Genomic DNA, 22,318 nt, shown 5'->3' with positions numbered 1-22,318 from the left:
ACGTTCTGCACTTCCTTAAAAGCCGGCTTCTGCACACTCTTTCTAGTGAACTAATAACCCTTTCATGCCGTCTCTGTAGCCCTTCAAATTATCAAAACTATCTCCTTCCTTCAACTGACGACCACGATGGTTTTAACTCGCGCAATATCATCTTTCGTTAGACCTGCAGAATGGGCTCGTCACTCTCACTGTATCCTTGCTTGGCCTGGACTCAACAACTCTACTTTCCAAACATCTGCATCACTGACTGCTGCCACAAATGAGGTGTCCAGCCTAGTTAAGGCAATTGCTAGATTTGAACCCGTCACTTTGGTCGTTGGTCAGGAGCGGCTTCATGAAGCGCGTTCAGAATTCGAATCTGGCTCTTCTACCGTAAAACACGAGGTTCGAATTAACCCGATCCTAGGGGATGATATGAATCTATGGATGAGAGACATTGCACCTACATTTACCCTATACCAACAAGAAAAAAAACCAGCGCAACAGCTGTCTGGAGTTGATTTCAACTTCAACGGCTGGGGAAATCGGCATGCCACCGCAGCGACTGTCACTCTTGCTCGTACACTTCTTGAAAACATGAAAACGAACCGTATCAAAGCATCAATCACTACTGAAGGAGGCGCTTTGGAGATTGATGGTGAAGGTACATTATTAGTAACGGAGAGCTCCATTATCAATAATAACCGAAACCCTGGAAAAAGCAAGGAAGACATCGAGAAAGAGTTGCAACGGTGTCTGGGTGTATCAAAAATAATCTGGGTACCTGGGGTTATGAATGCTGATAGCACGGACTGCCATATTGATGCTCTAGCGAGATTTGCAAGACCTGGTGTCGTACTTCTCAGTCGACCTATGGGGCCCAGGGCGAAGACGGTATGGATGAAGGTATACGAAGAGACGAAAGATATTCTATTAAATCAACAAGATGCACAAGGAAGAAGTCTCAGGATTATCGATATACCAGAACCTGACATGGCTCTTTTGAACCTAGATGAGGAGTCTATGGAAGCAGTCGAGACTGCAAGTGGATGGTCACCGGTTATGAGCTACGTGAACTACTATCTACCAAATGGGGGACTGGTGGTTCCGAAATTCGGCGATGAGGAGGCTGATATCAGGGCTTTTGAGATCTTGACGAGTCTTTTTGAGAACGAAAGAGAGGCTGTGCAGGTCTATATCAACGAACTGCCATTACAAGGGGGCGGGATTCATTGTGCAACACAAGAAGTTCCGTTGAGTTAGTAGTGAGGTCTCAATCTCAAGACATTGATATCTATCCATAGCTATTCAATTATGTACGATGTATATCTGAATTGTATATACACGAAGCCAGTAGTTGAGGTACAGTGGCTTGATTGAGGTAGCATAAACATATAATTGCAGTCAATATTATTGAATGAACCGTTCAATTTATAAAAGGAACCTGCTAAAGTGAGAAGCTAGGTGGAGGAAGACCCCTTTCCTCGAACGCAGCAGTAACGCCATTTTGTATCGTCTGCAAAGCCTGACTCCATGTCATCTCAGATTGCGAACTCTTACTTGGCTCTTCAGATATCTCATCGATCTTGGGAGCAGCGCCGCCGGCACTGTCCTGAATTAACCAGCACAGCCAGTCCACCACCGAGACAGCCTTTTCAAGATCACGTTCTTCTAGGACGACTTGTTTCAAGTAAAGTGCAAGTGCGTCTACATCTTCAGAAAAAGGGTTTTCAGATGCAAATGCCTCATACCATGCAGAAATCGCTTGACGTAAATCTGAAAGATCGGATAGTTTCTTGGACGTGAACGTTGGCTTTTCAGGGCGGGGAGGTAATTGGATTCGATTTTCAAGAGTTAGAGGATTCGGTTCAGTCGAGGTGTTCGCTCTCTCAGAGGGCATCGGATTTTCAATGAGGTCATATTGCTGCCTCATGCGCTTGTGTCGCTGCTCTTCCAGCACTTCACGTCGAATATCCTCCGGTAGAGCTGCCAAAAATTCTTCTGATATTTCGTCTGTTTCATCAGAAGTAGGGGAAGCCTGTCTGGAACCCTCTGTGGACACATTCTCAGCTGACCTCGGTCTTCCAAAACTGAAAGTGGACTGCGCAAGAGTGGATCGGTAGTGTGATTTGGCGGCTAGCGATGCTTTCGGAGGCCGCCCGCGCCTTTTCTTTGTTGGTGTAGTCTCTTTTTTCACCGTCAAATTCGTCGGTTCTAGGCGCGACGACAGAGGTTGAACTTGCTGTTCGGCTTGGAGAGGGTTGGGCTTAGAAAGACCTTGTCCTGAATCATTTGACGGACGTGAGTAATATCCCAAAATTTCAGATCGGATGTCGTCTGGCAAAGCTTCCAATATATCTGGATCCAATTGTGATTGTGGCGGAAGTTGTTGGCTACCTTGCGCCTGTCGTCTCGATGCTGGAGAAGGGGAGGTTTCTCTAACCTTTGGCTTATGAACCAACATGGAACGAATGTCAGCTGGCAACTCTGCAACGACCTTTGGGTCTGGCTGAGATGGCATTATAAACTGAGTTCCAGAGAGATTCAGAGGCCGGTGTGATGGATCAAAAGTCGGTCGGTTGTCCAGGACCTCAGCAGCATCAATGCTGACTTCGTCACCTTTATGAGGGCTCTCTATCAAATCCGTATCAATTTCTTGGATCGTCCTCTTTGCGGAGGGCGATGATTTGAAATTCAACTGCCGCTGGCTACTTGAAGGAAGGTCTCCAGTCATCGATTTGACTGGCTCCAATTTTGTCATCTGAACACCTAGGCCGCGTAGATCACCAGGCGTAAAACCAAAGCTACGCAGCATTGCAATAGCCTCCTTCCCTATTATATCGCTCGCGTTGGTAGCAACGCCAAGTAGAACGCTCTTGTTGAAAACATCGCATTTTCCATGACCAAGGTGCTTCACAGGCTCCAAAGGTGCATCCGCAGAGCGTCTCATGACACGAATAGTGAGTTGCTTCCCCTTTACCAAATTTTCAACCAAACGGCGATGTAGTTCATCGGATAAACTCTGTACAAACTCTTCAGCTTGGCCCTGGTTGACAAATCGTATCCCCCAGTTTATTTCCGCAGACACTGATTTTCGTATTGTTTGTAATCCTACTTCTGTTTTGTCGATTCCTCTAGAATAGTCCCAGAGCTTTGCGCCAGTTTTGGGGCCCAGATGGGAAGTGAGTCTCTCCTTGGACAAGTCGCGAATATCTTTCACCAATTTCACTCCGAGCTCTTCAAGTTTACCACCAAGGCTATACGCAACGCCCGGCAGATCTTTGACCGTCAAACTTCCAATAAATTCCAAGACCTCGTCAGGCTTAAGCTGGTACTGTCCAGCTGGTTTTGCCTTGCGGAGGGCTACTTTTGCCTGGAGAATGTTCCCCCCAATTCCAACCGAAACAGCACACCCAGTTCTATCTTTGATTGCATTTCTAAGAGTGTTGGCGATCTCATCGGCTTTGAATTGCTCTCGATAAAGGGACCCTTCAGAAATACCGCTTCCATTAGATCCGCCAGCTTGTAAACACTGCGTTGTGACATCAAGTAGGGCTTCGTCAATACTAACACTCTGCACAAGCCCATCAATAGCAAGTATGCAATCATAGAATTGACGGCTCGCTTCTTCATAAGCAGGAAAATCATAGGGCAAGACTTTAAGCTCGGGACATTTTTCCAATGCACCTTTCATCCACATGCCGTTTTTAATGCCAAAAGCGCGAGCGGGATAGTTGCAACTTGCAATCTCTGAGCCACTGCCAGTACCATGTGCAATCGCTACGGGCTTCTCTATGAATTCTGGATGATGTTTCTGGATAGAAACCGCGGCAAAAAAACTGTCAAAATCGACATGTAGAATATATCTTCGAGATCCAATGGCCCGGCTTTTAGCTTTTAGGTTATTTTGAGCTTTCACTTGGGCAGCGGCTTGCAGTTTTGCTTTTAGCTCTGCTTTCCAAGTTGAGAGATGATGGAGACGTGATTCTCGGTAATATTGTTGTAAGAATTCAGGATTCACGACACTTGAATTCCTCATACGAGGGTCCGATAGAAGCAAGGCATTGTATTCCTCAGACGTCATGTTTGGTTTCACCGGTATAGTTTCTTGAACGAGTTGAGTACCAGCTGAGACCACTGAATCTTCAACCGAGAGTTTAGGATGAGAGCCGAGTAAATTTTTTGTATCCGATGGCTTACGTTCTATGGTTTTATTTGATTGCAAAACAGCGGTATTCGTACTATCGATAACATCGGGCAGGGATCCCATAGATGGAAAATCCCCATAGTCTGTGTCCACACTTAGATTAAGATCGGCTGGAATCGATACAGTCTCGTTTTGCGACGGTGGCAGCACATTAGGAGAATTCTGGGCTTCAGTTGCCGCATCCTTGACTTGCGAGGTATACCAACTACTGTCAGTTTGATCTTTGTAACCGTGTTGAAAGGCGTTTGTCTGGTTTTGTAATTGTCCATTCTCATATTTGAGAACTTTCTGGGAATTTCCTTCATCAACTACGCGATATTGGTCCCACGGAAGTAAGCGCCCGGCTTTGACACTCTCCACTACCCATGCAGGCTTCACTATGCGATACTTGCGGAATTCCTCTCGTTTCTTTGGTGTCAAGGAACTAGCGATTATATGAGTGGCGCTCGTCTTTCCATCCAGGTATTGGAGAAAGCCTCCACCATGGCTAACGACAAGATGGTGTATATCATTTAAAGAAGGCTGTGTATAGCCGTTGACGTGCGCTACCACGCCACGGAAGATTGGAGGGTTATCCTCGGAGTTTGCACGTATATCAGCATCTCGATTTTGGAGTTTCAATTTCTTGCGTCGAAAGTAATCTGCAAAGCCTCCGAAATGGGAAGCCTCGTATTCTTCACCCTCTTCGCCATTGAAGGCATCTATCAGATTGTCAGACTTGCGGAACCTCCATACGCAAGGAAGCAGCTCTTACGGCTTTGAATCCTTTTGCGGACTATATCAGAATTGGCTTCTAGCCTGGAGCCCATCATGGGCACGGATAGATTTTCATGCCGATGGCGAGTCAAGAACACACTCGCTCTGATGTGAGAGTCACGAGAATTAGACGAGGGGATAAGCAAGAGATGACGCGACGCGCGATCACGTGATGTGGAATGTGACTGCGCTTTTCCCAAACGAGATAAATTGATAATCTAACCGGCAAACTGAGCGCGAGCACTTAAATACTGACTATGGCATGGAGAGCTATATTGAAATAAATTAATTACTTTTAATAAAAGAACCGGCTGTCTGATAGCAGAATCCGTTACATGTCTGGGGCCCTATATTATTCCTTCGTGGTTGACGATACCAGTCTGGTATTAGTACCATGGTCGGCAGTGGGGCTGCGATAATAAGAAAAAAAAAAAATCTGGCAGCTGCCGAGCAACAGCTTCTGCCGCCTCGTTTTCACCGCTTTTGTTTTCATCGCATTTGAACTTTTCTCTCTCCCTCTCCCTCCCTCTCTCCCCCTCTCTCGTCGTCTTGTTGCCTAGCTTTTTCCTCGCCCAGCTCCAGACTGTTTCTCGGTTTATCATTAGCTTGTATTTCATTGCGTCCTTCTAGAAAGAATCGACCCGAGTACGAGTACAAGAAAACAAGCGAGAGTATAAAAGAAACGAGCGTAGCGACTAATTCATTCGCTCACAATGGCTGGAGTCCAGCCCGTCGCCCTCTATGCATTGCAGGTGCCGCCCGGTGGTATTTTGGTGCCTGCTTTGCCTGAAGAAGCAGCTGCCATGGTGAGTCTTGTTCAATCACATTGCTTGGAAACAAGACATATACTAACCTGTGTATAGTTCCGTGTAAGCATGGCTGCCATCGACCCCGATGCCACCCCTGAATTTGAAGATGATGCCGATACAAACAAGCCCCCGCGTGCTACTCTCAAAATTGTGCGCATTCCCGGGGACTTGGGTGAGGATTCTGATGATGAGTCGGATGACGAGGACTACACCGACGAAGAAGACAGTGAAGAGGACTCTGATGATGAGGAAATAAATGGCGGACCTAGCGACAAAGAAAAGGCCAAGAAACTCAAGGAAAAGGCCACTTTGAAGGAACTTGAAGAGGCCATGGAGACGGATGATTCAGACGACCCGGAGAGCCTCAAATCAATCATCTCCAAACTCGTCAAGGGAAAGGCCCCTGCTACCGGTGAGGAAGATGAGGAGGAGGATGACGAAGATGAAGAAGGCCTCGAGCTAGAGGAAGTCGTCGTTTGCACTCTGGATACTGAGAAGGCAAGTTGCAGTCACAATGGGGAAGGTTTCGTAGAGTATGCTAACGGGAAACAACAGCAATATCAGCAACCCCTCGACATCACTGTTTCCGAGAATGAACGAATTTTCTTCAAGGTGACTGGTACCCATACCGTCTTCCTGACCGGCAACTACGTGATCCCAACCGATGAAGGACGTCAGTTTTTTGATGACGAAGACTTGGATGACGAAGATAGTGATGAATACGACCTTTCGCCTGATGAAGAAGATTTGGAGGACTTTGATATCAATGCGCTGATGGACAATGATGACATGAGTGACGACCTGGATGATCTTGATGATCCCCGCATTACTGAGGTTGATTCTGAGAACGAGGCCCCCAAGCTTGTCTCCACCAAGGGCAAGAACAAGCGCGCCGCTGAGGACGACGCTGCCCTAGATGAACTCATTGCTAAGGATTCTAAAAACCAAACCACTGTGAATGGCGATGCTACCCTGAGCAAGAAGCAACAGAAGAAGCTGAAAAAAAACAACGGTGAAGCCGCCCCGGCCGAGATCAAGAAGGATACAAAGGAATCTACACCCGCTAAGACGGATAAGAAGGTCCAGTTTGCGAAGAACTTGGAACAGGGCCCAACCGGTTCTACCCAAGACAAGAAGCCTGCTGAGACTACCACAGGCACTTTGGGTGTGAAGGAGGTCCAAGGCGTCAAGATTGACGACAAGAAGCTTGGAAAGGGACCTGCTGCTAAGAATGGAAACACTGTTGCGATGCGCTACATCGGAAAGTTTGAAGACGGAAAGGTGTTTGACTGTAAGTCTTGCTGATTTCTTGCGTCCAAGTATATTCAAATAGCTGACATTCTCCGGTCTGTTGTAGCCAACAAAAAAGGCAAGCCTTTCTCATTCAAGATCGGCAAAGGCGAGGTTATCAAAGGCTGGGATATCGGCATTGCCGGTATGGCTGCGGGTGGTGAGCGACGCATCGTAATCCCACCCCATCTTGGCTATGGAAAAAAGGGCGTTCCAGGTATTCCAGGAAATTCGAAGCTAGTGTTCGACGTCAAACTACTGGAGATCAAATAAATCAGTTATTTTCTCATCCTGTCATAGACGAATCTACGCTCCAGCTCCCATACCTTCATTACCATTCTCCATTCGCGACTGGAGAGACAGCTATCTTCTCAATTTCTGTCGTCCAGATATCCGACTTGTTTCCGTTTTTACCATTATATCGCATTTGGCAAGGATGAGGATGTCGCCCACGGAGTTTGTTTGGTTTTCCTGTGTATTTACTGATTCCTATGTCTTGTTTCTCAAAAGTTTCCATGTACTTGTTTTATTTCCCTATGCCAGTGAGTTTCTCTGGCCTGTATGATATGGTGAAATTCATCACAGTACCCACATACTATATAGAAATCCGATCGCCATTTCCATTCCATTGCAGAATAACTAGTCAAAGCTATTGCCGGGCGCTCCTGCCGTGAAATTGTAAGACACCAGGCGCTCCTTCCCTACTCTCGATATGTTTGAGATAACACCTGCTGTCTGTTTGCTCTCTCTTTTCTTTTCTTAAAAGATTCCCATCGTACCCAATGAACCACCAGGGCTGATATCGAGTCTAATATTAACAGCACTGATTATCCTTTCGTGTCGCTCGGCTACCTTCGTGGGCACAGCCACTGCAACTGTAAGCACATGCTACAATCATGAGGGTTATGCCGAAACGGAGGACGAGGGCTTCTCGCGGTTGCTTTCAGGTCGCTGCTTCATCCACACCAGTTATTGTTAATTATGATCTCCCCCTTGGTACAGCAGATGGAAGCTTGACGCCTCACTCTATCAATGGAGAGAATGCTACAGAGAAGCGGGCAACTAATAGATTCCGTCTGAAACTAAGGAGCAGCAGCGCTAGGTTGTTCTCAAGACTTGGACTCTGGAATTCCAGGACTTCTGGTACACCATAAGCTGCAACTCCACTGACTACCAGCTGATATGTTTGATTAGAAGCGACACTTGACCAAACCGCTATCAATACTTCCCCTTCCATTCCTGCTTCGTTTCGTGGATCAAAGGAACAATTATTCAATTCTTGTGATAATTTGTCAAATCAATCTTCTTCCACAAAGCAGTCGCAAAAATCGAATTGGCAACCAGAAAACTCTCCAACTTCCTTTATCCATTCCGAAAACACACAGTCTTGTGAAGGGGCTAGCGGTGATACATTCAATGACGGCAACGAGAGCTCTAAAAACTATAAGAATATTCTTTCACCAGCACTTCTGCCTCGTTTATCACGAAAGCTGTCGATTTTCGGCCCATCGACTGTCATTCGCCGAACGAAGCTGAAACCTAGACCCGGGATTTCAAATGTGGACGGTGTTCTCCCTTTGATGTCGCTCAACATTTCAGACGACATAGCTCACAGTACTTCCGATCACTCAACCTACATGTCAACTGTTTTCAGCAAGGCAGACTACAGAAGTTCCTTGGACGGCGTCTCAACTTCTCTTATGCTAGCAGCACAACCAGCAGATCAGAACACTGTTCAGGCAGAGCCCCCTCATCCCTCCGGTCAATGTGGAACATCAACGCAACCATTGCCTCAGTTAAAACTTCAGCTATCTATAGTTACCGTAGAGGCAACTGCGGCTGCTAAAATTTTCTTTGAAACTCATTTCAACTCCCTTCTATCAGGTCAGGACGCACGTGAGCAGAGGCTACGAGAACTTCACGAGCATTTTTACACGCTACCATTCACAGAGGAAGAGCAAAATAGTATAAAGAAAGCGTGGATAGCTCAGGAAAGCGAACATTTAAGACAAACTCGGGTCCTAAAGAGCCATTCCAATAGATTCAACCACCACAAGGACACCATTTCAGTTGCCGGTTATGAACCAATAAAAGTCCTGGGTCAAGGAAGTTTTGGAATCGTTCGTCTAGTCAAGAAGAAAATGAGCTTTGCAAAAACACCACCTACGGATGAAAAAGGGACTAGTGAGGACCCCCAACATGTATACGCGATGAAAGTGATACGCAAATCAGAGATGATAAAGCTTTGCCAGGAGGGCCATATACGAGCTGAAAGAGAATTTCTCGCTTCGTCTGAACGATCTAAATGGATCGTACCTCTGATTGCAAGTTTCCAAGATACCGGTAATCTCTATCTTATCATGGAATATGAAGTGGGAGGTGATTTTTTCAACCTTTTAATTCGGCACGGGGTTCTCTCTGAAAGGGACGCAGTGTGGTACATATCGGAAATGATCCTGTGCGTGGAAGAGGCTCATAGACTTGGATGGATCCATCGAGACGTAAAGCCGGAAAACTTTTTAATTTCTGCAAATGGGCATCTGAAAATTGCCGATTTTGGACTTGCTTTTGACGGCCACTGGGCGCATAACCAAGCTTATTTTCAGAACCATCGCTACTCGCTTTTGGAAAAATTGGGAATCGAAGTTGACGGAGATACTAAAGACGAACTTTACCAGAGGAATGTTCAGGGGGATCCTCCGCATGCATTTGGTGGCGGACACGTACTCGACTGGCGCAACCGCAATGAGAAAAGGCGCTTTGCACGTAGCATTGTCGGCACGAGTCAATACATGGCACCTGAGATTATAGCGGGTGAAGCTTATGACGGCAGATGTGATTATTGGAGCATAGGCATCATACTCTATGAGGTACGTCCGATGCACGGGCGATCGATATGATGCATAAACTGATACAAGTCAGTGTCTCTATGGAATGACTCCGTTCTATCGTGAAAATCGACATGACACGAAGAGATGCATTTTGGTTAGTCACCTAGAAACTTATCACTAGCTCTAGCTCTATTAACAACACCGAAGCATCACAGAACGGCTTTGGAGTTTCCACAAGAGCGATTCAGTGATTTGGTGATATCATATCATGCGATTGATCTCATTCAACAACTCTTACAAATCAAAGAATTTAGACTGTCAAGCAAGCAGTACAGAATCAACGACTGTTTCCTCTGGCCGGACACAGTCTACAATCCTATGGACCCTCCAGATCCCTACTACAAGAGACGTCACGTCTACCCTGATGATGCCAGTGACATTAAAGCACATCGACTCTTTCGTGGCATTCCTTGGTCTGAGATGTTATATGAACAGCCGCCTTATATCCCCGATGTCAAAAATCAAGCAGACACTTCATACTTTGATGAGATTCTAAACCCTGAACTCGAGATAGACAAATCAGAAAAGAGGGACGCAGATCTAGCCTCCAACCAGCACAGCGAGTCGCAAGCCGCCAAGGAAATATCTTGTCAGACATCTCACCCGAACCCTATTATCTCCCAGAGCACGTTTAACGTCGAGACTAATATAAAGAGAACAGTCTCGAAAAAGAATGGCAAAGAGAGTAGAGGAGCCCGTGATAGGATTCTACGTGACAAAAACGTTGGTTCTACAGCCCTTGATGTCCGCACGAGAGTAGCTTTCATGGGTTATACATGGCGTCGACCAAAGCCCGTCAGGGATGTACTCGAAACAAAACGCGGCAGATGTTGGTTTGCTGATTGAAGAGATTTCCATTCTTTTTTTATTCTTTCCACTCTCAGAAGTAAGGGTTCTGAACTATCGAAGCTTGAAGAAACAACCTCATCACTCTTTTTCCTCGCGCATGGAATTTTTAATTTTGAGCCGGTCTGAGAGACAACATCACGTCTATTCTTACAAAGAAGTGTTATTTGTTTTTGTGTTATTATTATTTCCCGTTGTTTTATACAAATAGCATGGTACAGTTCTTCTCAGTCCATAAGAGATTCTCCTAATACAGCACGGCACTTCAAAAAACTCCACACAAAGAACTGTACAAAGTCCCAAAAATGAACGCCATTTCAATGCATCCTGGTATAATGTTCACAGCGTATCTGCGAAAACAAAATGAAGAAAGAAAAAATAAAAGGATCAATCAGCAAATATGAACAACTTAGCCTAGTCTATTGACTACCAAGTCAGTTTTATCAAAGCCTGCTATTTCTCTGCTAGTCTGCCTATTTCCTTCACAGTCCAGTTCCTTGCTTGCTGTTAATTTTGCAGCACGGGGAGTAATGGAATATTATAATAATGGACAAGACAGTCAAGAGGGAGAATATCCCGATAGAGGCATGCATGACTTTATATCTCAGACGAATTCCCTAAAAAATACGCCCACAATAGACTGCCACCTGCCGTTACCTTGGGGTGCGGCAATGTCGCCCTCATATTCAGTAAAAAGAATGAGGGAGAAATAAAGGTCAGTTAGTTGATCATGAAGAAAATGAAGATCTTAGATGCAGAGTTTTCAAAACCAGTTGAATTCTTCTTGGGATTCGGAATACCCGTCACGAGGGCTTTGTTTTTTTTTTCCCCTTTTGGAAGGTCGGGTCTAAGTGTGGTGTAGGAATTAACGCTGAGAGTGAATGCAACTCAAAAGGTGGGAGTTGCAGCCACTGCGAAAGCGGAGTCATTGAGCCCTTCGTCAGGCGGAGCACTGCCGTTAAGTTTTGGACAGAGCCTGTATAGTGAGTCAGTCGACAGGTTCGAGCACCAAATGCTAGGCCACACTAATAAAGGGGATGGGATTCAAGGATAATCATACTTCTTATTTGTTTTGATATGTCCGACCATTCCGCAGCTAGCGCATTTTCTCGTGGTGCTTCCGCCAGCTTTCGATGGGGTCCCAGCTTCTTCGAAATCTCCAACAGACATTCGACCAGCTCCCTTCTGCTTTTCGCGAGCAAAGCGTCTCTCTTTGTTACGGTTGAGTCGTGTCAATTCAGCTTCGAGTCTAGAAGTTTTATTAGCCTTTGTCAAACATGTCATCCATACTTTCTTACAGTTTCTTGTTGCGAGCATCTACTTCTGGATCACCTGTCGGCAAAAGTTCGGCAAGCCTAGAAAACATTAGTATAATCGTCAACAATATAAGAGGTTCGGACTGCACGAACTGTGTATTCACAGCTTCCACTTGGTGTCGTATCTGCACATACTTGCGTATGACACGAGGATCCCAAACCAACTGCTCCTTTTGGTAGATATTCCCATTTTCGTCTTTAAAATCACGGACAATCCTCAACACTTTGCCTCGCTGACTTCGAGAACTTAATCTGCTAAACTGGCTCATACTCTCATCATCACGGCGTATAGAAGGCGTGGCAACCTCACGTGGTGTAGGTCGGTTGAACTCATCCTCATCCTCGCGTTCGAGGTCTTCATGGTCGCTCTCTGAGAGCTCAGCTTGGGAGGACAAGCTTGCTTTCTGAGCGTTCCAAATATGACGAATAGAGCTTTCGTAAGCCTTTTGCTGACGAGCCACATTATAACTATGGCCACCAGTATCTTTCTGCTCCCGTTTCTCCATCTTCTCTTGTGCACTCTCTCCAATCGCCTGGAAACCACCCTTCATTGATGTTTTGATGAAACTAAACATTAGGCCCCGGGAAGTAGGATCACCGTCGCCGTGCAGCTTCAACATCGCCTTCCCTTGAGATGCCATCGTGAAGTTGCGCGTAGCACGCCAGGGTGCCATTTGTTGTTCAAAACTTTCACCTTCTGCATCATCGTCTTCATCCTCTACACTGTTGGAATGACCAGTGTCATGGAGGTGCTGAAGTCCGACTTGCATGGATTCGAGCAGGCAGACGTCCTCGGGCTGAATCCAGGATCTGATCGTTTCTGAATCTGGAATGCCTCCGATTGGTACCCACATTTTTGTGTCTTTATCATGATGCACGAAATCTTTCATCTTCTGTCGGTTTTGCATATCCGAAGATCCAGGTAAATGTGCTGTAACCTGGTGGATTGATACTTGCATGTTACCTTCCCTTTTCATGAGGCGGAAAGTAAGCATCTTGAGACGATTCTTCGCCACAGTTGTCACCTTCCGGGAGTGTGGCCCAGGCACGTCTGTCGTTGGAAGCTGCTGCCCTGCAACATAAAGATTTTCAATATTTTTCATGTAGAAATCAGACCCGTCAGATTGGTTAGAGTTCCTGATGACTAGGAAATCTGTAGACTGCGGCTGATGACTGAAAACAGGGGCGCGATACATAGAATTCGAAATAGCAGGCGTGGTCTCGCCTGGATCGATGTGTCCGAAAATAGAAAACGGACTCTTATCTTGGGGCAATAACACATGCGTTTCACCAATTTCAGCCTTCGGGCGGGTTGAGTCTTCCGCATTCTTTCGGCGATAATAATTTACGAATCGATTTGCCATACCAAAATTGGACAGCATCATCGGTACCTCCTCAGCATATTCCACCAAGAGCATTGTCGAGTTGTCTGCCATGGATAAAGACTTTGTTGAGTTGAAGAGAGATTTGGCGTCCTTCCCTCTATGATGCTTGCGTTTAACATAAGCCGAGTTTTTAAACCAGGAGCTAACCATAGGACGAAATGACAACGCTGGGCGGTGAAAAGATCTAGCCTCTGCAGTTGAGAGTTCGGTTTTGTAATATGGCCACTGCAAACGCAAAGCTGGCATACTATGCTCGAGAGTCGCGCTTCCCAAAGTGCTTCGAATTTTGTTTTGATGGTTTTCCTTCAGCATATCATAGGCGTCATCGTTAGAAATGTTGTAACGTTGATTCAAACGCTTCGTGGTATTAATATCCATCTCGCCTCGTTCAGGACCAGGTAAAGTCTTTGGTTTCTGCAACAAAGCCTCTGGCCGGTTATCAAGTAACAGGTGGGGGTCATTCATATCAATCACAACTTTCTTTGCAATCTGGGAAGTCAGGAGGGCTGGGTCGTCGAGAATAGGGATGTCTATATGAGAAAGTTTCAATAGTTCATGGGGTTCTCTTCCTGTCTTCAGCCTCTTGAAGGGTTGCGTCTCTTCCATGTCAGGAAACCAAGTGTCTTCGTCAAGGTTGTCGGCAACCACTGTTCGCGGAGCAGGTTCATTTTCAATATCCGCCTCTGAAACCTGACTCTTGACTTCCCAATCCGCACACAATATATGAAGATCTTGCATTGTTACTCCACCTGGAAGAACCTCGTTATCATCAAATAGTGCCTCCAAGTTCTCCTCGCGCTCTATTTCGACATCTTCCACCTGCTGTATCGCTAACACTCCAGCATTTTCACTGTCGAAAGCACGCTTGTTCCCCTGGCCGCCTGTATTGAAAACACGTTCTTGATCTACACAGAATTCCAGGTGTATTTTCGTAGGAACAACCGTTCTCGGGGGCTTTGCGGGTTGTTTACCCAAGTAATGCGCTTTTTTGTGGCGAAAAAGTTCAACGAATCGAGGGAAGGAGTCTCGGTCGAAATTAGGCCATAATGATTTCAGAAGGTCTTCGTCATTTTCAGGAGGGGCTGGGATATTGTCTGGTCCAGGGACAGCGGCGGCGGCAGATCTTGCAAACAAAGCTTGTTGTTCTCTCCACGCGTTGAAAGTAGCTGGATCCATGTCTTCTTCCGCGGGTGAAACAGGCTCCTCCACCTCTCCAAAAAGATCGATATCACCATCTTCATCAGCTGCGGATTCCAGGGGCGCTAATGTACTATCCACCGGTATGTCGCCAGCTGCGCCCTTCTCTAAGAAGAGATCATTCGCAGCATCACCAAGTTCAGCTGGTGGGGATGACGCGCCGTCACCGAATAGATCATCGACTTCATCACGGGCTTCTGTTCCAGCAGGGGCCTCGTCATCTCCAAAAAGATCGCCAGACCAGAGATCATCTTGCTCTATACCGTCAGGCTGCACACTCATTACTTGAGTGGCGGATGCACCGGTACCATCCTCTTCCTCGGGAAGGTCGTCATCGTCGAAATCTTCGAAATCGATCGCATCGTCCGCTTTCTCGCCGGTTTCAAGATCCCGTCCCATAAAGTCGAACTGTTCTCCATTCGGCGCGTTAATCTGGGCTAAGACGTTCTCGAAATCAAGGTCGTCATTTTCGCCGTTCTTCGTGGCGTGAGGCATGATGGAGCTGGCAACGCTCAGCGGCAGCTGGCGTGCGGCGAATGGCGGGGATTACAGGAAATCGAAGCCGGATTTTTGCGATTCCCACTTTCGAGCACAACACTTTAGCTATTAGCTAGGCCATCCATAACAGCATGGATGAAGAGAGGATGGCTGAACGGCCCATAAAGATGGATTGTCTTGCGGGGTGAGTTCAGAATTGAGAGTCTGCGAACGACCCTGCGGCAGGCGGAAGGCGGAAGGCGGCGAGCTCGGTATTGCGCTAGTCCTAAAATGGCAATTAGCTGCCCCAGGTTATCAACCCTGCAAATCTCACTGGCATTGTCATGTCCAGAGGCTAGGCTTTGTTTCTAAGGTCGAATAAACGGCTCAAATCAGTTTAGCATTCTATTACATGCCTGAGGCGGCTAAGATATATTCTGAAAGCGCAGTGAGCATCTTGCCAGGTGAATAACGGTGTGATTTGCTAGCAACTGTTTCATTCCTAATAAAATCATCTTTACCCCTCATTGTTGGTTTATTTTTTCCATGGAAAAGTTTCCATAGTAGGCACAAAGAGCTTTGCTTGCGCCTTCCATACAGTAGTGCCTCACATTAACATTCTCTTTAGTGTCAGCTAACTTGGCCAGCTGCCTCAGGTCTGAAGTTCTCGGAAGGAACAAGATTATGTGGCGAGAGAAGAGTGAATACTCTTTGTATAAGAAGTTTAGCGGGTAAGGTTCCATCGTCTGAAGGTTGAAAATTTCGTCTGACCGATATCCTGGACCTGTGATATATCAGCATAATCAGTTCTCGTGGTTTTGTTAAGAAAGACGAGGCAAGAGTTACCTCCCCAAGGTGGACTCGCAAAGACTACACTGTACGGCCCCAAATCTTTCAGCTGAGTTCGCAGTAACTCGAAGCAATCTCCTTCAAACCAAGTTATGTTGGCTTCTGCTCCGTAGATTTTTGCATTGTGTTTGGCACAGGCCAACACCGCGGGGTTCTTTTCGATTGCATATACACGCTTCCATCGTCCAGACTTTGCGAAGGCGATGGTGTTACCACCGGCTCCAGCAAATGCGTCTACTAGGACTACCTTTTCCTTAGGCACAGAGGCTGCCAAATGCTCTGCGATCTTGCTACACAGCTGTTAGTGTATAAAATTTGAGAGTTATAGATTCCTATTTCGTACTTTGCAACTGGCTCAGGAGTGACGCCAAACCAAGCATCGTCAGTCAGCCAAATTCCTTCTTCATATTTTGAGAAAATTCGGTGTCGTTGGGACCAGTAACTATCATCAGTCAGAGGTCCTTTCATTATATATCAAGGGGATGTGATCTTCCATACTTCTGAATATCCCATGGAACTTCACTTCTTTCGCTGTAATGTCGCACCTCTGGAGGCGCAACTTCCTCAATTTCCCCGCTCATGATAGAGGGTAACGTAACTTCGAGACTTTTTTTGTCGCATGTCAAAACTCGCTCCTACATTTTGATAAATGTCCAAAGAGCAACAAGCAGGCGGACGAATTAGTGGAGCGGAAGCTTTGTTTGCACTGTTTGTCTACCCGCGTTCTGGACAGCTCTCAGTAGATGTAGATCAAACAACTCGCAAGCAGGCCTTCAATTCTACAACCCTCTTAGAAACTCATAAAGCGCTTTGCACTATGTTTGGCGCTCTCAATAGGTTTATCGGACGACTTGATGCTGAAACTTCCCAACAGAGCTCCAATGGTCCCGGAGACAACTCGTTTGGCTTTCAAGTACTCCGCAATAAGGACCCAGACTTGCCACTGGAGCCTTGGTTCGACTTCATCATCGGTATAAATGGTCGCTTGATTGTGAGTGCGATGTTTATTTTGGTTTGATTTTACTCGCAACTAACTATTTCTAGGACGACCCTGATCCTAGCCTCTTTGCGGCGGAAGTCCACAACTGCGCCGGTTCGAGTGTATCTCTGGGGATATGGAGTGCAAAGGTAAGCATTGCAACTCTTCGAATGTTATTCATAAAAAGAAACTTTCAAGTTAATTACTCTCTAGGGCCAACGGACGCATACAATCTCCATACCCGTCTCGAAAGAAAACCCATCCTTGAGCTTAACATTACAACTTGCGCCATTGTCCACGTCGCAACACATCTGGCACGTTCTAACAATACCATCACCTCTAAGTCCTGCCTATCTAGCCGGATTACTGGAGCATTCTGATTATATCTTGGGCTCGCCCAGCGGCACTCTGCGGGGAGAATCAGCACTAGGTGAATTGGTGGAAGATCATCTAAACCGAAGCCTTGTGCTATGGGTTTATAACAGCGAGTTCGATGTGGTTCGAGAGGTTGAGCTAGTGCCAACAAGAGGATGGGGAGGAGAAGGCGCATTGGGCGCTGTTCTGGGCTATGGAGCATTGCATAGGCTGCCTGTGGGCTTGGGCGAGGAAGTTGAAGGACCTGGCGAAGTTGTTTTTGACACTGGAGCCGATGGTTCTGAATATCAAAAAGATCAAGACGCAGGTGCCCCGCCTTCTACGGCGCCTACAGGAAACTATCTTGTCCCTGCAAATATTGCTTCACCACCTCCATTATCTTCGCCCTCCGCTCCCCTCAATAATACCGCCCCACCACGATCAGGAAAGTCAGCGCGCAGGAATCGACATGCTGCAGTCTCGCCAAGTCGGGGCTTTGACGATTATTTTGCAGAAGGGGAGCAGAAGAGTAAAGAACAAGACTATGCGCCATCTCGGAAAGGAACGCCGCTTGCACCACCACCGAAGGCTGGGGGACCATCCAATACAGTCGTAGGAGAGACCGAAGCTGCTGGGTAGACTTAGTTGTTGGCTGATTATTTTGTAATAATATACAAGCGACTCTGTTTTATTTTTTTTAAGCGCAGAGATGAGTTTTACGAAATATGATCTGGTAAAACGTTGCATTCATCTAGCTTAGCACGAAGAGAAAAAAAGAAAAAGAAATGAATAGCCCATGTGTGCCAAAGTCGACCCGACAAATGAAAGCTTTTGATGTCTAAAAACAGATATCTCTAAGCAGGGTACTAAGTCTGGTCCGTTTCCAGTATACCAATAAATGTATATAGTACCAAAGGCCGATTACCTCACACATATTGAATGAAAAGAAATAACTGATCTTACAATGCATCACGCTTTGGGAGCATGGTCAAACTTGAAACAGATCATCGTCCTTTGCTAATCCATTTCTCAAGAGACTCTCGGATTTCTCCGATCTTATCCTCTAACATCACGCGACCCATCTGGCTGTGAGCAACGCCTGTTGTGTATGTATGTTCAATGAAGTTGCGGGCTTTGAGATGGTTGTCGGCCACCGCCGGCACTTTCTTCTCGTATTCCCAAAGAAAATCTGAAACGTTCCTCATGGTGACGGGCAGTAGAGTCCAAGCAGCGACGGTGCCGAACGCAAGAGGCGTGGCAGAGCGAAGAACAATACCGCGGTTTCGCGATACAATAGATCCCGCCATCGCTGACACAACGACATATATGCCTCCCGGAAGAAGTCGCTCCCCAGATTCAGCAGACGGAGCAAGAGAGGCTACGGTATCGGTGAAAGCGTTTTCGATACGGAGCACGCGAGACAAGAAGTCATTGAAAGCGTTCTCGGCGGCTAGGGAGTGAGCGTAAAGGAAGAGACGGGCTCGACGGACTTGACCCTCAAGGAGATCAGTCACACTAGGAGGCTCTGTCGATTGTGTCTCTGAAGAAGGGGCAAGGGAAAGGGAGGTGTTGGGCAATTGGATCGGTTCGGAGGATAGCTCGGAAGGGTAGTCGTCGTAAATAGGTTTTCTCTATTTGGAGGGGATCCAGTCAATCAAAGGACCCAACAATTCGAGGCGGGTTCAATACATACCAGATCTGACGGGGCTTCTGCGTAGACAGTTCGCCTAGGATACGCAACAATACCTCCAGCGAGGAGGGTCGCTGCTATGGGAGCGACAGCTCGCTGTAAACTGTGTTAATTCCATGCAGCCAGGACTGCCGAAAAAAAGGGAAAACACGTACTCGCTGGAGCATTGGCCGAAATGACATCTTGAATGGGACAGAAGTCAAGGGCCAATGGATGCGGCGACGGGTAGAATGGAGTGCTGGAGGACGACTTTGTGCAGCTTTGCAGGTCTTTTGCACTGACGTTGATGCCGGTCGGGAAGGGAAGGGACGGCCGAGCCAAGCCTTTTCCGGCAACTCGGCTGGTGGCGACGAGAAAAGATAGGAAGAGCAAACACGGCAGCGAACTCTCGTTCTCGTTCTCTACAAACAGCAGACACTGCGCAGGACAGGGAGAGCTTCAGCATTCATGTCAACAAAATGCTGAACACCGTGCGATATCGACCCTGGACCTGCAAAGACTGCCTGCGCCTTGTGAAATCCAGACGCCCCTTTGCAACAGCCGCCGCATCGACAGATCCCAGGGCCGCAATCGATTATGCAGCAGCCAACAAATTCTCAAAAATCCGCGATGATGATACTTTACGACGCGTTTTTGATTCTCGTCCGTTCTGGCGGGAGTTTTCACATAAACGATTGAATACTTCGAAACGCAGCGGTCTTGTTCAGAATCAGTACCTCACCAGTCCCGAGGGTTTCCGACAGTTTGCAGAGACATCGCTTCAAAAATGTCAACGGATCGTTTCCAAGGTTCTAGCAGCCTCGACACTGAATGATTACCGGTCGATGGCGAGGGATATGGACCGGCTGAGCGATCTCTTATGCCGAGTCATAGATTTATCGGACTTTGTGAGGAGCAATCATCCGGACCAACAAATCCAAGAGGCAGCGACGCAGGCGTATGCGCTTATGTTTGAGTACATGAATATTTTGAATACTACGACAGGCTTGTATGACCAATTGAAAAAGGCGGCAGCCAATCCAGAGGTAACCTCCTATTGGAGTGACGCCGAGAAGATGGTTGCCCAGATTTTGATCAAGGATTTCTCAAATTCCGCAATCCACATGCCCCCGAAAGAAAGGCACCGATTCGTCAATTTGTCTAATGATATCAGCCAGTTAGGTTCTGACTTTGTCAATGGAGCAGAACCAGCAAAGTCGCACGTCGTGCTGAACAAGAGCAGCGTTCAGGGGCTGGACCCGGTCGTTGTCCGTCAACTGCAGAGGTGGAATAATACTGTCCCTATACCGACTTCTGGGATAGAACCAAAAATTGCCCTACGGTCTGTTCACGATGAATCTACCAGGAAGGAACTCTATATTACCACACGAACATCGAGCAAGCGTCAAATTCATCGGCTAGAAGAACTCCTCTCGAAGCGTGCGGAACTAGCAAAGCTGTCGGGATATTCTTCATATGCTCACATGGCATTGAGTGACAAAATGGCAAAGACACCTGAGGCTGTTTCCAACTTTTTAACTACTCTGATTGACAGCAATCGACCTCAGGTCCAAGAGGAACTGTTCAAACTGCAAAGTATGAAAAAAGGATCACCATTACAACCATGGGATCATGCATATTATGTGCAAAATCGTCTCACACAGTACGCCATTTCCCGGCGGTCTCGCGAACTAAGTAGAGTTCCAGAATTCTTCTCGCTAGGAACTGTGATGCAAGGTCTGTCGCGTCTGTTTGATCGTCTATATGGTGTGCGATTAGTGCCTCAGGAAACTCTTCCGGGGGAGACTTGGAATTCTGATGTTCGACGGTTGGATGTTGTGAATGAATCAGGCCACCACATCGCAGTTATCTATTGCGATCTTTTTACGCGGCCCAACAAAAGCCCAAACCCAGCTCATTTCACCCTCCGTTGTGCTCGTGAGATATCCACAGATGAGATCGCTGAGTCGGCGGCCATGGAACCCCCGTCACATCCCAATGATGGAATGGCAACAGCCATGAATGCTGGATCCCAAACACTTCGCCAATTACCCACGATTGCCCTTGTCTGTGATTTCCCAGAACCGCCTGTCTCCGGCAATGGACCCCCGACCTTGCTCACCGAACATAGCGTCAGAACTCTGTTCCACGAAATGGGCCACGCCGTTCACTCGATCTTAGGCCAGACACCCCTCCAGTCTATTTCCGGTACGCGGTGCGCAACCGATTTTGCCGAGCTACCATCAGTGCTCATGGAAAGCTTTGCCACCGCGCGTGAAGTCCTCTCGTTATACGCACGACACTGGGAGACCGATCAACCATTATCAGAGAGCATGATGCGCAGCATGGAAGCCGACCGGTTGGCACACGGAGACATTTACGGCGCGGTCGAAAACGAAGCGCAGATCCTGATGGCACTCGTCGACCAAGCCTACCACTCTCTGCCCACCGACGGCACCCCCATCAACAGCACCGATATCTACCACCAGGTCTTTTCCGCGCACTGCGCGCTTCCCGATCCCCAGGACAGCAGCAACCGCACCTCCTGGCAAGGATTCTTCGGGCATTTGTACGGGTACGGAGCTACCTATTACAGTTACATCTTCGACCGCGCCATTGCGAACAAGATCTGGCATGACGTGTTCCAAACCGGCAAGCTCTCCATCGACCGCGCCGCCGGCGAGCGATACAAGAACGAAGTCCTGCGCTGGGGCGGCGGACGTAATGGCTGGAGCTGTGTCGCGGGTGTGCTGGGGGATAATAACCCTTCGAACGCAGATGGACGGTTAGCTGAAGGCGGCGAAGAGGCGATGCGTGAAGTTGGCCGGTGGGGATTGGGTCGCGAGGGCGTCTCAACATAGAATAAACTTTTGTCTATATCTATAGATATATGTATATTATAATAGTTCGAGTCGATAGATCTCGGTGGGTACTTTATAAGCGTACACACTAGACAATGCTACACACACACACACACACACACACACACACACACGCACACACACACACACGCACACACATTCCATAGAATCTTCCTCAGCCACTAACGCGAAACAAACTTAGTAACTAATGAACAGCTATATGTAAGCCGAATATATAGCATTGACATTTGACATATTCGATGCTATTCTGTAATACGTCGGAATAGATTAAGCTGACATGGAGGGCGGCCTGAGCAGACACTGGGTGATCGCCACGTGGGGCGTGGCGGCCCGCTAGGCGTGACCCAATCTTTGGGACCATGACACGATTGCTCTTCCGGGCTACGTACGTGCTTTGACTTTGACGTGAACGCAAATAATATATTATTAAAT

At 47.2% G+C, this 22,318-nt stretch overlaps 9 protein-coding genes across 9 annotated transcripts; 5 read left to right on the top strand and 4 right to left on the bottom strand.

Annotated features, from left to right (window-relative positions):
- Positions 1-126: 126 nt before the first annotated feature.
- Positions 127-1,242, top strand: BGW36DRAFT_421477 (putative agmatine deiminase; the record flags this gene model as incomplete). The annotated part of the gene is made up of 1 exon (XM_046219574.1): positions 127-1,242. One exon carries the CDS (start codon positions 127-129, stop codon positions 1,240-1,242), a length of 1,116 nt encoding a protein of 371 aa, XP_046077511.1.
- A 135-nt stretch (positions 1,243-1,377) lies between these two features.
- On the bottom strand, positions 1,378-5,047 carry BGW36DRAFT_434515 (putative DNA damage repair protein Mus42). Its single transcript, XM_046221398.1, has 2 exons — positions 4,941-5,047; positions 1,378-4,887 (listed from the first exon to the last, which is right to left on the bottom strand). The coding sequence occupies exons 1-2, from the start codon at positions 4,996-4,998 to the stop codon at positions 1,427-1,429; spliced, it is 3,519 nt and encodes a 1,172-aa protein (XP_046077510.1). The 5' UTR covers positions 4,999-5,047; the 3' UTR covers positions 1,378-1,426.
- Positions 5,048-5,363: 316 nt separating this feature from the next.
- On the top strand, positions 5,364-7,669 carry BGW36DRAFT_331872 (uncharacterized protein). Its single transcript, XM_046212840.1, has 4 exons — positions 5,364-5,748; positions 5,806-6,249; positions 6,307-7,042; positions 7,109-7,669. Exons 1-4 carry the CDS (start codon positions 5,656-5,658, stop codon positions 7,312-7,314), a joined length of 1,479 nt encoding a protein of 492 aa, XP_046077509.1. The 5' UTR covers positions 5,364-5,655; the 3' UTR covers positions 7,315-7,669.
- Positions 7,670-7,946: 277 nt separating this feature from the next.
- On the top strand, positions 7,947-10,823 carry BGW36DRAFT_434507 (kinase-like domain-containing protein; the record flags this gene model as incomplete). Its single annotated transcript, XM_046221397.1, has 4 exons — positions 7,947-8,184; positions 8,437-9,911; positions 9,964-10,026; positions 10,080-10,823. The coding sequence occupies 4 exons, from the start codon at positions 7,947-7,949 to the stop codon at positions 10,776-10,778; spliced, it is 2,475 nt and encodes an 824-aa protein (XP_046077508.1). The 3' UTR covers positions 10,779-10,823.
- A 504-nt stretch (positions 10,824-11,327) lies between these two features.
- On the bottom strand, positions 11,328-15,352 carry BGW36DRAFT_3210 (putative transcription factor TFIID complex 145 kDa subunit). Its single transcript, XM_046212641.1, has 4 exons — positions 12,188-15,352; positions 12,077-12,133; positions 11,839-12,027; positions 11,328-11,754 (listed from the first exon to the last, which is right to left on the bottom strand). Exons 1-4 carry the CDS (start codon positions 15,169-15,171, stop codon positions 11,667-11,669), a joined length of 3,318 nt encoding a protein of 1,105 aa, XP_046077507.1. The 5' UTR covers positions 15,172-15,352; the 3' UTR covers positions 11,328-11,666.
- A 174-nt stretch (positions 15,353-15,526) lies between these two features.
- On the bottom strand, positions 15,527-16,636 carry BGW36DRAFT_366353 (putative RNA methylase family protein). Its single transcript, XM_046214744.1, has 4 exons — positions 16,501-16,636; positions 16,346-16,444; positions 16,000-16,292; positions 15,527-15,937 (listed from the first exon to the last, which is right to left on the bottom strand). The coding sequence occupies exons 1-4, from the start codon at positions 16,581-16,583 to the stop codon at positions 15,678-15,680; spliced, it is 735 nt and encodes a 244-aa protein (XP_046077506.1). The 5' UTR covers positions 16,584-16,636; the 3' UTR covers positions 15,527-15,677.
- A 183-nt stretch (positions 16,637-16,819) lies between these two features.
- BGW36DRAFT_285886 (putative Golgi reassembly stacking protein) lies at positions 16,820-17,974 on the top strand (the record flags this gene model as incomplete). The annotated part of the gene is made up of 3 exons (XM_046210362.1): positions 16,820-16,993; positions 17,047-17,130; positions 17,195-17,974. The coding sequence occupies 3 exons, from the start codon at positions 16,820-16,822 to the stop codon at positions 17,972-17,974; spliced, it is 1,038 nt and encodes a 345-aa protein (XP_046077505.1).
- A 171-nt stretch (positions 17,975-18,145) lies between these two features.
- Positions 18,146-19,403, bottom strand: BGW36DRAFT_3173 (putative mitochondrial protein). The gene is made up of 3 exons (XM_046212580.1): positions 19,181-19,403; positions 19,029-19,121; positions 18,146-18,966 (listed from the first exon to the last, which is right to left on the bottom strand). Exons 1-3 carry the CDS (start codon positions 19,205-19,207, stop codon positions 18,340-18,342), a joined length of 747 nt encoding a protein of 248 aa, XP_046077504.1. The 5' UTR covers positions 19,208-19,403; the 3' UTR covers positions 18,146-18,339.
- Positions 19,373-21,969, top strand: BGW36DRAFT_366350 (metallopeptidase Mip1). The gene has a single exon (XM_046214743.1). It carries the CDS (start codon positions 19,484-19,486, stop codon positions 21,863-21,865), a length of 2,382 nt encoding a protein of 793 aa, XP_046077503.1. The 5' UTR covers positions 19,373-19,483; the 3' UTR covers positions 21,866-21,969.
- The last annotated feature ends 349 nt before the right edge of the window (positions 21,970-22,318 follow it).

Source organism: Talaromyces proteolyticus (genome assembly GCF_021365285.1).
Source record: "Talaromyces proteolyticus strain PMI_201 chromosome Unknown BGW36scaffold_1, whole genome shotgun sequence".
NCBI lineage: Eukaryota > Fungi > Ascomycota > Eurotiomycetes > Eurotiales > Trichocomaceae > Talaromyces > Talaromyces proteolyticus.
The sequence above is the reverse complement of the archived record's forward strand: the minus strand, read 5'-3'. Positions and strand labels throughout refer to the sequence as shown.